Source organism: Rana temporaria, chromosome 13 (genome assembly GCF_905171775.1).
Source record: "Rana temporaria chromosome 13, aRanTem1.1, whole genome shotgun sequence".
NCBI lineage: Eukaryota > Metazoa > Chordata > Amphibia > Anura > Ranidae > Rana > Rana temporaria.
The window spans coordinates 70,969,924-70,986,050 of NC_053501.1; the positions used below are offsets into that span (position 1 = coordinate 70,969,924).

A 16,127-nucleotide genomic window follows, 5' to 3' on the forward strand; every position below is an offset into this window, starting at 1 on the left:
CTTGCACGTTCCTATCTTTCTCGACCATCAGAAGCTGCTTCGCTTCGCGGTAAATCAGCGCCACTTCCAATTCGTGGCCTTACCTTTTGGTCTGGCCACCGCTCCTCGTGTTTTCACGAAAGTATTGGCTCCACTGTTAGCCTATCTAAGGTCTCAAGGCATATCCATAGTAGCCTATCTAGACGACCTATTGGTAGTAGACCGGTCAGTGGCCGATCTAAACTCAGCGGTACACAGAACCGTAAAATTTCTGGAATCCATGGGTTGGGTTCTCAACCTGGACAAGTCAGCCTTAATGCCTGTGCAAAGGCTCGAATATTTGGGTCTACTCATAGACACAAAGCTAAGAAGGGTCTTCCTGCCCCAAAGGAAGTTCGAGGCTTTAAGAGAACTAGTTCTACTAGTCAAAGCAAAGCGTCAGCCTCCCATTCGCCTCTGTATGAGGTTACTGGGAAAGATGGTAGCCTCGTTCGAGGCCGTCCCATTTGCGCAGTTCCACTCAAGGGAGCTTCAACATGCCATTCTGTCCGCTTGGAACAAAAAGGTTCAAGCCTTGGATCTCCCTATGTCTCTCTCCCGGTCAGTCCGGCAGAGCCTTTGTTGGTGGCTGGTTCCCCGGAACCTGCTAAAGGGGAAGTCCTTTGTTCCCGTGACATGGCAGGTTGTGACCACGGACGCCAGTCTGCTAGGCTGGGGTGCAGTCCTGGGAGGTTTGTCTCTCCAGGGGAAATGGTCAGCCTCCGAGAGGTCTCTACCCATAAATCTGCTGGAAATTCGAGCAGTCTATCTAGCCCTGTCAGCTTGGTCAGACAGGTTGAAGGGTCTTCCGGTCAGGATTCAATCAGACAATGTCACTGCCGTGGCATACATAAATCACCAGGGGGGCACAAGAAGTTGTGCAGCCCAAAGAGAGGTGAATCGAATCCTGACCTGGGCAGAGAAATATGTCCCATGCATATCTGCAGTGTTCATTCCGGGAATAGACAATTGGCGAGCAGACTACCTAAGCCGCCAACAGGTGCTTCCAGGGGAATGGACTCTTCACCCCGACATCTTTCAGAGCATTTGTCAGAGGTGGGGAACACCAGATGTCGATCTCTTTGCATCGAGGTTCAATGCAAGGGTGGGCAACTTTCTGTCCCGGACAAGGGATCCACTTGCTTACGGCACGGATGCACTGGTGTTCCCATGGGATCAGTTCTCCCTAATGTATGCGTTTCCTCCGCTGCAATTATTACCCCGTCTTCTTCGCAGGGTAAAGTCGGAAGGAAGACCAGTGATTCTGGTGGCTCCAGCGTGGCCCAGAAGGGCCTGGTTCGCGGACATTGTAAGGATGTCCGTGGGGCAACCGTGGTCCCTGCCGCTTCGGCCAGATCTATTGTCCCAGGGGCCAATATTCCATCCTTCCTTACCGTCTCTCAATTTGACGGTCTGGCTATTGAGTCCCATATCTTAAAGAAAAGGGGTCTCTCTAATGCGGTGGCATCTACTTTGATTAATGCCAGAAAACCGGCATCCAGACTTATCTATTACCGAGTTTGGAAATCTTATGTGGCCTGGTGCGAGACCAGGGGTTGGCATCCCCGGAGGTATCTCATTGGCAGAATTCTGGAGTTTCTGCAGTTAGGGGCAGACATGAAGTTGGCCCTAAGCACCATTAAGGGCCAGATCTCGGCCTTATCGATTTTTTTCCAAAGGCCACTAGCTACACATTCCCTGATCAAAACCTTTTTGCAAGGTATGATCCGGCTTAGTCCACCAGTCAAGATTCCCTTGTGTCCATGGGATCTGAATCTGGTCCTTTCTGTCTTACAGAAACAACCATTTGAGCCCTTGGCTCATATTCCTTTGGTCCTTCTGACCAGGAAGGTGATATTTTTGGTAGCCATAACCTCCGCCAGGAGGGTTTCGGAGTTGGCGGCCTTGTCTTGTAAGGAACCGTACCTTATATTCCATAAGGATAGAGTGGTCCTACGGCCCCACCCGGCTTTCCTACCTAAAGTTGTTTCAAAATTTCATTTGAATCAGGATCTTGTTCTCCCGTCTTTTTTCTCAGAACCTAGTTCTGCAAGGGAGAAGTCGTTACATACGCTAGACGTATTAAGAGCAGTTAAGATCTATCTTAAGGCTACTGCTCAGGTCCGGAAAACTGATACATTGTTTATCCTGCCAGAAGGTCCCAGATGTGGGCAGGCAGCGTCGAAGTCCACTATCTCCAAATGGATTCGGCAGGTCATTACTCAAGCCTATGGCTTGAGGGGAAAGGTTCCCCCGTTTAAGGTTAAAGCACATTCCACTAGAGCGGTGGGTACTTCCTGGGCAGTGCATCATCAAGCCTCCATGGCTCAAGTCTGCAAGGCCGCGACATGGTCGTCTGTCCATACTTTCACTAAGTTTTATCAATTGGACATAAGAAAGAATGAGGAGAGCGCCTTTGGGCGCAGTGTGCTGCAGGCTGCAGTCTGATTCCTCATGTCTGATGGCGCCCGGCTTATTTCTTGGGGTCTCCCTCCCCTCATAGCATTGCTTTAGGACATCCCACATAGTAATTACTATGCTTCTCTGTGTCCCGTGATGTACGATAAAGAAAATAGGATTTTTATAACAGCTTACCTGTAAAATCCTTTTCTTTTGAAGTACATCACGGGACACAGAGCACCCGCCCCTCTTTTGGGGTATTTGGGACACTTATTGCTTGCTACAAAACTGAGGCACTCCCGGTATGGGAGGGGTTATATAAGGGAGGGAACTTCTTGCCTTAAGGGCGTGCCAGTGTCCACACCTGAAGGTACTCTCTATAACCCACATAGTAATTACTATGCTTCTCTGTGTCCCGTGATGTACTTCAAAAGAAAAGGATTTTACAGGTAAGCTGTTATAAAAATCCTATTTTTTTGCATTTGAAAGACCACTGCGCAAATACAGTGTGACATAAAATATTTTATTCTAACATTCTTAACATTTTATTCTCTAGGGTCTCTACTGTGTGTGTATATGTATATGTGTGTGTGTGTGTGTGTGTGTGTGTGTGTGATAGAGATATATATATATACACACACACACACACACACACACACACACACACACACACACACACACACACACACACACACACACACTCTAGCAAAAAATAATTATTTTAACTTGAAAACAACAAATGTCAGAAAAACGTTTGATGTTTAAATGGTTAAACTTTCCTAATTTACATACAGAAGTCTATTCCTTTGTAAAAGACAAATTGTTACAATGTTTAGACTTCGTTCCACTGATAAAGAATGTTCTGATACTTGGCACACTGCCCAGATTTTTTTCTTCCTTTCTTTTGACTGCTAAGAACAGAAGTAATTCTCTGTATACAGAAGATCGGAAATACTTTGTCAAGATCCCAACGGAAAAAAAATTGCGATAACGATTCTTGACGATTAATCGTGCAGCTCTTCTTTTCAGCCATCGATTCTGTGCACCGTAAGAACAATCCTAGTGGCAGTTCAGCTTGACCGTTCTTACAGGTGGCGGTAGGGGACAGCTGCCCTCCGGGCGATCAGGGAGCCAGAGAAAGAATCCGCCGGGTGAAGAGCATAGATATTTCCATGACCGTCAGAGGCCTGGGCGCGACGTTATGATGTCACGTCCGGGCTGCAGATGTAAACAAAGCCGAGATCTCAGCTGGAAAGCATCGGATCTTTCCCTTTTTTTTTTTTTTTTTATATCTGATGCTTTCCAGCCTGGAGGAGAGATGAACCCACATCTCTCCATAAAGAGGACCTGTCACGCTCCATTTCTACTACAGGGGATGTTTACATTCCTTGTAATAGGAATAAAACTGATAAGAAATGTAAAGAGAAAGTTTAAAAATATTCAAGTAAAATAAACAATGAAAAAGATTAAAAATAAATGTCAAGTGCCTCCGTCCCGTATTTTTCCCTTGCGCACACGCAAGTCGCGCCCACATATGTAAATGCCATTCAAACCACACATGTGAGGTATCGCTGCGTGCATTACAGAGAGAGCGACAGTTTTAGCACTAGACCTTCTCTGTAACTCTAAACTGGTAACCTGTAAAAAAATTAAGTGTCGCCTATGGAGATTTTTTAACTACCAAAGTTTGGCGCAATTCCACAAGTGTGCGCAATTTTAAAGCATGACATGTTGGGTATCTATTTACTTGGCAAAAACATCATCTTTCACATTATACAAAAAAATTGGGCTAACTTTGCTGTATTGCTACTTTTTAATTCATGAAATGAATTGTCGCGTGACATTAAAAACGACCGCCATTTTATTCCCTAGGGTGTCTGCTAAAAAACATATATAATGTTTGGGGTTCTGAGCAATTTTTTTAGCAAAAAAAATGATTTTTTACATGTAGGATAGGAGGGTCAGAATAGGCCCGGTATGGAAGTGGTTAAACACACTGGGCTAGATTCAGCATTGATTTACGCCGGCGTATCTATAGATACGCCGCGTAAATTCAAAGCTGCGCCGGCGTATCTTCTTTCTTTATTCAGAAAGCAAGATACGCCGACATTGGCCTAAGATCCGACTGGCGTAAGTCTCTTACACCGTCGTATCTTAGAGTGCATATTTACGCTGGCCGCTAGGTGGCGCTTCCGTCGTTTTCGGCGTAGAATATGCAAATGACCTAGATACGCCGATTCACAAATTTACGTACGCCCGGCGCTATTTTTTTTTTTTACGTCGTTTACGTTAGGCTTTTTCGGCGTAAGGTTGCTCCTGCTATTATGGGGCGTACGCAATGTTAAGTATGGACGTCGTTCCCGCGTCGAATTTTGAATTTTTTACGTCGTTTGCGTAAGTCGTTCGCGAATAGGGCTGGACGTAATTTACGTTCACGTCAAAACCAATGACGTCCTTGCGGCGTACTTTGGAGCAATGCACACGGAAATTCCACGGACGGCGCATGCGCAGTTCGGGAAAAACGCCAATCACGTCGGGTCACCACCCATTTACATAAAACACGCCCCCCTCATACTCATTTGAGTTAGGCACGCTTACGCCAGCCCCATTTACGCTACACCGCCGCAACTTACGGAGCAAGTGCATTGTGATTACTGCACTTGCCCGTGTAAGTTGCGGCGGCGTAGCGTAAATAACATATGCTACACCCGCACAAACTTACGGCGGGCTACTTGAATCTAGCCCACTGTATATATCGTTGGTATTCGTAAGAGGAATATGCCTCATCATTGGTGTGAGTGTTAGGAATAGTTCCCTGTTCAGCCCCTTTCACACTGATGTGGTGCGGTTTTCCTGCACTGCGGGTGCAGCTCAGTGTACCTAAGGCCCCTTTCACACGGGCGGCTGTTCTGCTGCTGTTAAAAGACTCCAGGCACAGCAATTACTTGCATTTGTACATTGCGATGAGCTGCGTTTACATGTGGCTGCATTGGAAATTTTTTGCCATTTCTGATGTGCTTTCTGTTTTTTTTCTTTCCTTGTTGCCGCTGCTATCTGCAGGAGCCACGAGTCCTTGTATGCCTGACATACAAGTATAGTATTATGTATTAATAGATTCTTCTACACAGATGATTTGTCCCCTTGGTGACATTATTTTGTGTGTGTGTGTGTGTGTGTGTGTAAAGCTTGTACTGCAGTGATAAATGAAGGCTGTACACAGCCCAGGAATGGCTGTCCGATGTATTCCACCCACAAACACAGGTTCATGCATGAGGACCTGCACCGTACCACTGTCTACATTACATTGCCAATTTGCTGTTGAGGTAAATGCTGGCTGTAGACACAGGTATGTCAGTCTGTAGTTGTTGGGATAATGTATCTTCTAAAGCCCCATTCACACCATCAGATTATCTGCAGATTTTTGTCTTCAGATTTACCAAAACCATGTAGTACAAGGGCCTGCCTGATTGCATACAAATTGAAACTCTGAAGGTTTGACCTCATATTATATGATTTTGGTAAATCTGAAGACAAAAATCTGCAGATAATCTGATGGTGTGTATGGGGCTTAAGACTCTTTTATTAACCAGGAGGCCTTATGTTTCTCTCCCATTCAGCTTCGGCACACTATACACCGGTTCCTCCAGGACCATCTGGCACCCAAAGCCAATGAAATTGATCAACAAAATGAATTCAAAGACCTGAGGGTGAGTTGTTGTTACAGCTGGAGCACAGTGTTCTTAATGGCAATTACTTGCGCACCGTGTATTATGTCTTCTTATCGACGTGTAATTGTATCGAATTTTAAATGTGGGGGAATAACTAAAATGCACAGAAGTTTGTTCCTTGTGTTATTTAGCTTAAAGGGGTTGTAAAGGTAAAAAAAAATTCCCTAAATACTTTCCTTTACCTTAGTGCAGTCCTCCTTCACTTACCTCATCCTTCCATTTTTGCTTTTAAATGTCCTTATTTCTTCTGAGAAAACCTCACTTCCTGTTCTTCTGTCTGTAACTCCACACAGTAATGCAAGGTTTTCTTCCTGGTGTGGAGAAAGCCTCTTGAGGGGGCGAGCAGGAGTGTCAGGACGCCCACTAACACACAGCTCCTTTTTTCCATCTGCAAAGTAGAGAGTGTCCTGACCCCCCTGGTCGCCCCCTCCTTCCTCAAGAGGCTTTCACCACGCCAGGGAGAGAGCCTTGCATTGCTGTGTGTAGTTACAGACAGAAGAACAGGAAGTGAGGATTTCTCAGAAGAAATAAGGACATTTATTGCGCTATAAACAAAAAAAGACAGAACATTTTGAAAAAAAAAAACACTATTTTTTACTTTTTGTTATAATAATATCCCAATTTTTTTTTTTTAATTAAAATTTCCCTCGGTTTAGGCCGATATGTATTCTTCTACATATTTTTGTTAAAAAAAATCTCAATAAGCGAATTTTGATTGGTTTGCGCTAAAGTTATAGCGCCTACAAAATAGGGGATAGATTTATGAATTTTTTTTTTTTTTTTTTTACTAGTAATGGCGGGTGACTGGGGGAGGTGACCGATGCTGTGTCCCTATGTACAAGGGACACAGATCGGTCTCCTCTCTCCCGGACAGGACGTGGAGCTCTGTGTTTACACACAGAGCTCCACGTCCCTGCTGTTACCGCCGATTGCGGGTACCTGGCGAACATCGCGGCCGCCAGGCACGCGCATCGGCTTCCCAACGATGCGCCGGGCACACTGGGCGCGCACTGGAAATGTAAACAGGACGTCCACCCGCCACTTGAGAGCCGCGCTGTGGACGTCTTTCGTCTATAGTGTGGCTCTCAAGTGGTTAAATACCACCAAAGAGAGCCCTATCGGTCTCAAAATATTCTAAAAATGACATTTTGGGTACAGTGTTGCAAGACTTGTATTGTAATTCAAAGTGTGACAGCTCTGAAATCTGAAAGTTGGTCTGGGCAGGAAGGGGGTGGAGGTGTGATGAGGTGGTTAAAAACCTTATCATCCCATTTATAGTAACATTAAAATTGCATTTAGTACAACATGCAACAGATTTATTCTATCAAATTGTCATTCTGTAAAATCTAGCCTTGCTGTAAAGTTACAAAAATGGCTATAAAAAACACAAAGTTTGTCATGCAACAATATCTATATATATATATATATATATATATATATATATATATATATATATATATATATATATATAAAAAACTCAACGTGTATGTATGTATGTTCCAGCATCACGTCCAAACGGCTAAAGATATTAACATGAAACTTGGCACACATGTTACTTATATGTCAGCAACAAACATAGGATAGGTGGTTTAACCCTTACCCACCCCCATTTGCCTTGGCCGGGGTTTTCCTTTAAAGTCCCATTCAACTCTATGGGAAATACATGTTACTTCATAACTTCCAAACGGCTGTACATATTTCGATAACACTTGGTCACATGTTACTTATATGTCCACTTAAACTATAGGATAGTTAATTTATCCCTTAACTACCCCCATTTGTGAGGGTCGGGGGTTTTTGTTTAAAGTCCCATGCAAATCAATGGGAAATGTATGTTCCCACATAACTTCTGTACCCTGGAGATATTTCAATAATACCTGCTACACATATTACTTATATGCCAAATAAAAATATATGACAGTTAAATTAACCCTTACCTACACCCTTATATAAAAGATGGGTATATTTATTACTATGATTTTCCTCCCCAAAAGGTTAAGATAGGAAGACCGGGCAACGCCGGGTATTCAGCTAGTTATAAATAAAAGGTGTGTGTGTGTGTGTGTGTGTGTGTGTGTGTGTGTGTGTGTGTGTGTGTCCCTTCAAATAGTTGAACATATATTTCACTACATATTTTAATGTAAATCTGAGCTACCTTGTAAATATGTTTTTTTTTTTGTTTGTTTTTTTAGAACTTTTGGAAGAAACTTGGAGATTTGGGAGTTCTTGGAATAACCGCTCCAAGTAAGTATACAGCAGTTATTAAGTAAAAAATACATTATTAAAGGCACTTCTACCAAACCTGAACATTGAACAGGGGAATGTGCAGAGAGTCTGCTGTGGTGTTGTGTGGTTGGTTTTTTTTTTTTTTTTTTTTTTTTTCTTACCCCAGGAAATCCCGTCGGTGTAAAGTCATCTTGTTTAGGAAAACGTAGTGGTTCTGAACACCAAGGGAATTGTGATGCGATTTTCATTGCAATTATGCATTACAACTTTGGATGTAATTCACATATTTAGTGGAGCCAAATCAAAGTGTGTTTTTTTTTTTTTTTTTTGTGCCTTCAAATTTACTTTAACCCGTAGGCCTCGTACACACCAGCGGATCTGTCCGCTGCCGGATTTCTGTCTGATGGTTGTACACACCATCAGACAGAAATCCACGCGGACACGATACGCGGTGACGTGGCCGCGACGATGACGCGGTGACGTGGCCGCGACGATGACGCGGCGACGTTCGCGGCCCTGGAAGGTCAATGCTTCCACGCATGCGTGGAATCACTTTGACGCATGCGAGGGCTTTTGGCCGATCGGACATGTCCGGTGTGCCTGTACAGACGACCGAACATGTCCGACGGACAGGCTTCCAGCGGACATGTTTCTTAGCATGCTAAGAAACATTTGTCCGCTGGAAACTGTCCGATCCGCCGAACAATTGTCCGGTCGGCCGTACACACGACCGAACATGTCTGCTGAAACTGGTCCGTTGGACCAGTTCCAGCGGACATGTTCGGTCGTGTGTACGGGGCCTTAGACAACTGAAACTATTAAAAGTCTCTTTTGTCTAAATATGCACTATTGTTTCCACTTTTTTTTTAGATTGTGCAGACAGGGCCCTCGTGTCTGCATGCTTATTTTATTTGTATTTGTTCCCTTGTTCTTCCCCATTTATTTTTCTTATGGATAGTGGGTAGTGTGTGAAGACACTTTGCCCTTGCTCATGGTCATGTAAGAGCTAGGTGTGCTCTGCAAACCTGAGGCTGGTAGAAGGGAAGATGATCCTTTTCTTAAATCTAAATACCTAAATATGCCCCTTGTTTAGATTTGGGGGTGACTCCTTGAAACCTCTATAAACTCCAGGCCCTATTGGAACTTTGGTGCAAAGGCTTGAGATTTGCTGATCTTCCCTGCACAGCGCCCTTAGCCCTGGCTCACACCAGTGCGACTTGTCATGCGACTTGACAGTTTAACGCACCCCATTCGCAGCAATGGAACCGTTCAAATTGCTGTGACTGAAGTTGCAGCGACTTTGAAAAAGTTTTCTGCACCATTTTTGTGCGACTTGCATTGACCTCTGTTAAATTAAGTCGCAGCGATATCAGCAGACTGCACATGAAATCGCACTGCTTTAAAGTTGCGCTGAGGTAGCTCAACTTCAAAACTGCACTGGTATGAACCAGGCCTGAAAGTGACTGTAAACTTTGCATTTTGTAAACAAAAAGACTTGTCATGCTAGATTGCTCTGTATAATAATCGCATGTTGATAAGTTGTTTCAGCCCTTCTATTGTTGTAATGAAAATTTAACAAACCTTGTTTACAAGCCCAGTCAACCTTTGTGCACATGTACACATATGATATATGATTGTCTATATACTGCAACTTTTCAGAGTCTGAACACTTACCAAAGGATATATAATCATCATGTATGGGATCCTGAAAGTGCCCATACATGGAATTTCTAATGGCTAAATAGGCATTTTTAGACCTGATTTAAGAAAATTGCTATTTTTATGGTAATTACTTTATGATACTTGGGCATGTGTGATCAGCTACAATATGCTACCAGTGGAAATGGTTGATGGCAAAATTTTCCATTATGAATGTTTGAAGCCTGAGTCTTTGGATATGATCACAGGCATGGATTGACAGAGCTGACAGACCCATAGCTCAGTGTGGGAGCTTTTAGTGCTTATTAGATTGCAATATTAGTTATGCTTTAAATACCTTCTATCCTAATATAACATTGTTTCAATCATTTTGCAGCTGAATATGGAGGAGCTGGCATGGGTTACATGGAACATGTTTTGGTAGTGGAGGAAATCTCGCGTGTATCGGGAGCCATTGGTCTAAGTTATGGTGCCCATTCCAACCTCTGTATAAACCAGCTGGTGAGAAATGGGAGTGAAGCCCAAAAAGAAAAATATCTTCCTAAGGTACGATTCACATTGATACCCAACGTTAATATCTAAAGCTCCATGCACGCTAGCTTCAAAAAAACGCTTCTAGCATCAGCAATTAAAAATGTTATTTATATTTATTTATATATATATATAATTTTTTATATATATAATATATATATATATATATATATATATATATATATATATATATATATATATAAAAAAAAAAATTTTCTCTGAAAATACATTTGTTTGCATTTTTGGGGAGCAATTTGCCAGCAGGAAAAAAAACCACTGACGGCTCCTACAAGCTTTAAGCACCATTTTTCAGCTTTTTTTTTTTTTTGCAGGCAGCTGCCAGTGTCCTTAACAACCAGGGAATAGCTAGCTGTTGGTTGAGGAGGGGGTTGGCAAGCCAGCCGCCACCTCCTTAACAACACATGACTCATTAGCTGAATGTAAACCAAAGAATTGCTTGCAATTAAAACTTGTGAAGTTATTGACCATGGCACGCTGGGTCGATGATGTCCCAAGTGGGGTGATGTCAGGTGGCCCCTCCCCTTAGTTTAGCAGCAGAGCTGCCTTTTTATTTTTTGGTACCCCATAATCCTTCACTTGAGGGGCCTGGATCTGGGGGCACCCCCTTTTTTAAGGGGATTTCCAGATTCTGAAAAGAAAAAAGTAAATGCCAATTTATTTTAGAAAAGAAAACTATTGTAGGGACAACAACAATTAGAACAAATAGGGGATGTTATGAAGATATATGCTGTATAAAAGATAACATTTGTGGATAGACAAAGCTGACTGTTCTCTGTTGTGGCATTGTGTATGGAGCCCGTATATGTTTCGGTAAGTAGCAGACAGCAACATCTGTATAGTCAGTTCTATCAATGCTGCCTGACTGTTTGGGAGACGGCATCTGACTCATATATATGCTTTGCCCATGGTATTATCAGCTAAGTTCTACCACCGCCTGTCTGTGGAGTACAAACTAAAATTAAGATAAAGTATTTTGTATTCTAAAATGTTTATTTCATTATTATTCCCTTCACTATAATGTATAGTCCTCTGTGCAATCCAAATCTTTTGTGTTCAGTTGCTGGTTTTCCACTCATCCACTGATGCTTTATCAACAGCTAATCAGTGGAGAACATATAGGAGCTCTTGCCATGAGTGAGCCCAATTCTGGTTCTGATGTAGTGTCCATGAAGTTGAAGGCCGAGAAGAAAGGTTGGTTTCACTGTAGAAAATTCACTTAAAAAAAAATATTCTCTTTTAAGCTGCGGTTTCAAATTTTCCACAAGAGTATTGGAGCCTTCCAAGAAGCAGACGGACTTGCAGCAGAGCCAGTGTTCAGTTTTGGGGCTCCAGCTTGTTGCACTCTTTTTTTTTAGCCTTCTTTCTTACTACCTGCCAGCATGTTATTGGGGAACTGGTGTAGGGGACAAACTAATGCTGGTGTAATGCTCTCTTCCACTGTGTGTTGAAGGCAAAAACAAATTGTTGAGAATCAATTGAACATTTTTAATAAATATAGATATTAGTGGGGTTAATACTTTTGTGAAAGTGTGGATTAGTAGTCCTGATCAAATAACAAGTCTAATGCCTTGTACACACGATCGGAATTTCCGATGAAAAAATTCCGTCTGACTTTTTTCCATTGGATATTTCGACCTTGTGTGTGTGCCCCATCTGAGTTTTTCCATCAGAAATTCCGACGGACTTAGACAGAGAACAGAAATTCCATTCATCTGTATGGAACTTCATTTTTCTCGGCTCGTCGTAGTGTTGTATGTCACCGTGTTTTGGACGGTCGGAGCAATCTTGGGATTTGCAGCATAGATTGGCTGGACAGCTTAATTAGGATGTGCATTAGTCAGTATACTGAACTCACCAATAAAAGTGCTGTGAGTACCCATATTAAGGTTGGTGTTTTAGGGAACCATCCAAAATGTTTCAGTTTAGCTGATGGCCTGTACGAACGCTTAAGGCTTTTCACCAGGGATCTAGCATCTTTCCTGCCTGAAATGTCAGTTAACCATTTTAGACCATGTTGTTTGATCTAGTCCTAGACCTACATGAATAGTAATCCCTTAAGATCTTACAAAATCCTAAAAACGAATTTCATGTTCGTCCATTGAGGAACACAGGAAGACTTTCACTGGTTTCCACGTCACACGGCGTAGATAATTCAGTAAACTCTGAGGGGCTCGGGCTGGTTGGGCAGGGGCCCGTCCCCGGCCCTCTGAGTTTCTGGTTTCACCTACACAGGGTGACGTGGCAAGCACTTTCCCCTGCGGCATATTCTCTGTCCAGCCACTTCCTCCGTGCATAGAAGGTGAGGGCAGGCACACTCTAAGGTGGCACCAGTGAAAGCAGGGGGCTTGTTTGTGAATCTGGAAAGCCCACCAGAGTATCTTGGCATACAGTGGTGGGGGGCAGGTCAACACAGTATATCAATATTTTCAGTGAAGACCTCAACAGATGGCAGCTTCTTAAAAATCCCCCGATGGATATAACTTAAAGAAAAACGAACAGACATAATGGATTATCACGGTACCAGAGAGGAACTTGTAACAAATAAATTAATTTTACTAAATTGTTTTATTAACACAGTTAAAAACTGATAACATGATTACATTCATAAAATCATTAAATAATTGTTTGGCCGATGGATATAAAACAATAGAGGGGGGGGTGGGAGCGCACCACTCTGTGTAGTATTAGACGGCAATGTACAAAAAATTAAGAGTTATGGAAATTGCAAAACCATTCATTCTAGCCTAGATGGCTGCAGCACCGATCCCAGCTGCACCTGACACCACTGGCCATATTTTTTTAAATTTAATACATGCATTCACATTAAAGGTGGTGACCTTCTGATGGTCCCCAATGGAGATGTATAGAGGGTGGATAGGAAGCTACTCCTGGTGGATGGTCTCATCAGTGGATGTAAAAATGCAGTGACAAAAAACAATCAGAGCCGGTTCACACAGGGGCGGCACGACTTTGGGGGCAATTTGGCAAGGTAATCTCAAGATGACTTGAGAGGCGATTTTGCAAAATGACTTCTGTATTGAAGTCAATGCAAGTCGCCCTGAGTCGTCCCAAAGTCGTACAAGAACCTTTTGTGTCGCTCCTATTAGAACGGTTTTATTGAATAGAGCGGAGCGCGACTCGTCAGGACGGCTGAGTCGCCTGACGAGTCGCCCCTGTGTGAACCGGCTCTGAGAGTGGGCTACTCTAAGTGTAGTAGTATTCATAAAATAAAAAATAAACATGCACTTGCATTTAGGAAGTAACGCAACAGGCAATATGCCAAAAACTTCCAGCCAGTGGCATAGCGTTCTTGTTTCCTGATAGCCACAGTGACCTCCAATCATACACACCAATGTGACTTCTTCCTGGTTCTCATCCTACGAGAAAATATAATGCTTCTTGGCATACTTCTTCACCTATGACCACCCAGGACTGACTATCCATTGGGACCCATGATATAATGCCACTGGCTGAAAGTTTTTGGTATATTGCCTGTTGCTTTACTTACTAAATGTGAGTGCATTTTTTATTTAATAAATTATTAATACACTTGGAGCAACCAACACTCCCATTTGGTTTTTGAAACCATACTTTTACATCCGCTGCTGTGACCACTCACCAGGAGCGGCTCCCTATCCACCCCCTATACATCTCCATTGGGGACCATCAGAAGGACACCACCTGCTGGACACATTTGTACATTACCGTTTAATATTACTACACTGAGAGTGGTGCTCTTTCCCCCCCCCCCCTCCTCTCCTCTTATTATTTTATATCCATCATCTTAGTATTATTAAGAAGCAGCCATCTATTGATGTGTTCACTGAACATATTGATATGCCTTGAGGCGATTTAGTTTGCTTTTGTAGCGCTATACAAGTTGCTCACTCATTTGCTGTGTTTTATCCATGTTTTATGTGAGTGCAATGCTTTTTCATTATATATATATATATATATATATATATATATATATATATATATATATATATATATATATATATATATATATATATATATATATATATATATATATATATATATATATATATATATATATATATATGATTTTTTTTTTTTTTTTTTTTTTTTTTATATATTGACTTTCCTACTACTACTACTACTACTACTACGTTTAGACAGGAGTGTGCTCTCTCTCCCCCCCAAAGCCCCCCCCCCCTTTTTTTTTTTTTTTTCATGAACATTGCCTTGAGGTTCACTACTAATCACCCTGGTCCTTTCACCTTTTGAGGGTTGTATACTGGTCTTGCTCCTTTTGCGCTGGGTTTCAAGTATATCCCCTTCAGGGGCCATATTTGATATTGCTTTTCAATTTAAAAAAAACATTATTTTATAGCCCCCTCCATTTTTGTCTGGGTTATGGATGTCAGAGCGGTATGTGAGGGGAAATCTCCCCAACTAGCACACAGGTGGTAATAAGGACTATTTTTCAATAGAGTTGGGGAAGGGGTAAAGCTTTTCATGTTTTATTTATGCCTGTGCCCTTGATGGTAAGATTTTTCTCTCCCTCTGTCAAGCTGAAAAGTTTGGGCCAAAACGGCAATTAATGGGAAATCTCACCAAAACGTGTTGCAGCATTTAAAACCTGACGGAGGCTGTAACCCTATGTGATTCTATCCCTAAATAAAAAAAAGTTTTGGCTGGAGTTAGGCTTTTAATGCTTTAAGAAACAAATATGAATAGCCTGATGTTTCAAATATTGTGTAAGAAAAAAAATTGTGTGTGTGTGTGTAAATTTTTATTTAATTCGATGGATGGATCTGGTTCTTTAGTGGAAATTTTATGAATATATTTTTGTATTTTTTGCTAGGTGACTATTATATCCTTAACGGCAACAAATTCTGGATTACAAATGGGCCTGATGCAGATGTGGTGATTGTCTATGCAAAGACAGACAGCAATATTAAACCAGCCTCACATGGCATTACTGCTTTCATTGTAGAAAAGGTATGTTTTCTCCTTTTGCCATCTGATCCTTCATAAAAGTCTGCCTCCTGGCATAGTTACGTAGTAGGTGAGGTTGAAAAAGACACAAGTCCAACCTATGTGTGCGATTTATATGTCGGTATTGCATTGTCTATCCCTGTACGTTCCGGTCGTTCAGGTGCTTATCTAATAGTTTACAAAAACTATTAATGCCCCCCCGCTGAGACCACCAACTGTGGAAGGGAATTCCACATCCTTGCCGCTCTTACAGTAAAGAACCCTCTACATAGTTTAAGGTTAAACCTCTTTTCTTCTAATTTTAATGAGTGGCCACGTGTCTTGTTAAAACTTTTTCGTGGAAGGGAGTTTATCATATCCCCTCTCAAGCGTCTCTTCTCCAGAGAGAATAAGTACAGTGCTTGCAACCTTTCCTCATAACTAATATCCTCCAGACCCTTTAATTATCTTTGTTGCCCTTCTTTGTACTCGCTCCATTTCCAGTACATCCTTCCTGAGTACTGGTGCCAAAAACTGGACACCATACTCCAGGTGCAGCCGGACCAGAGTCTTGTAGAACGGGAGAATTATCATTTTATCTCT

General features: G+C 42.2%; 1 protein-coding gene across 1 annotated transcript in view; it reads left to right on the plus strand.

Annotated features, from left to right (window-relative positions):
* Nucleotides 1-16,127, plus strand: part of IVD (isovaleryl-CoA dehydrogenase) — a 36,339-nt gene that overhangs the window by 5,669 nt on the left and 14,543 nt on the right. Inside the window, exons 2-6 of the mRNA XM_040333806.1 lie at nucleotides 6,036-6,125; nucleotides 8,339-8,390; nucleotides 10,408-10,577; nucleotides 11,681-11,774; nucleotides 15,412-15,548. Coding sequence (XP_040189740.1) covers nucleotides 6,036-6,125; nucleotides 8,339-8,390; nucleotides 10,408-10,577; nucleotides 11,681-11,774; nucleotides 15,412-15,548 — 543 coding nt within the window. The remainder of the gene's footprint in view (nucleotides 1-6,035; nucleotides 6,126-8,338; nucleotides 8,391-10,407; nucleotides 10,578-11,680; nucleotides 11,775-15,411; nucleotides 15,549-16,127) is intronic.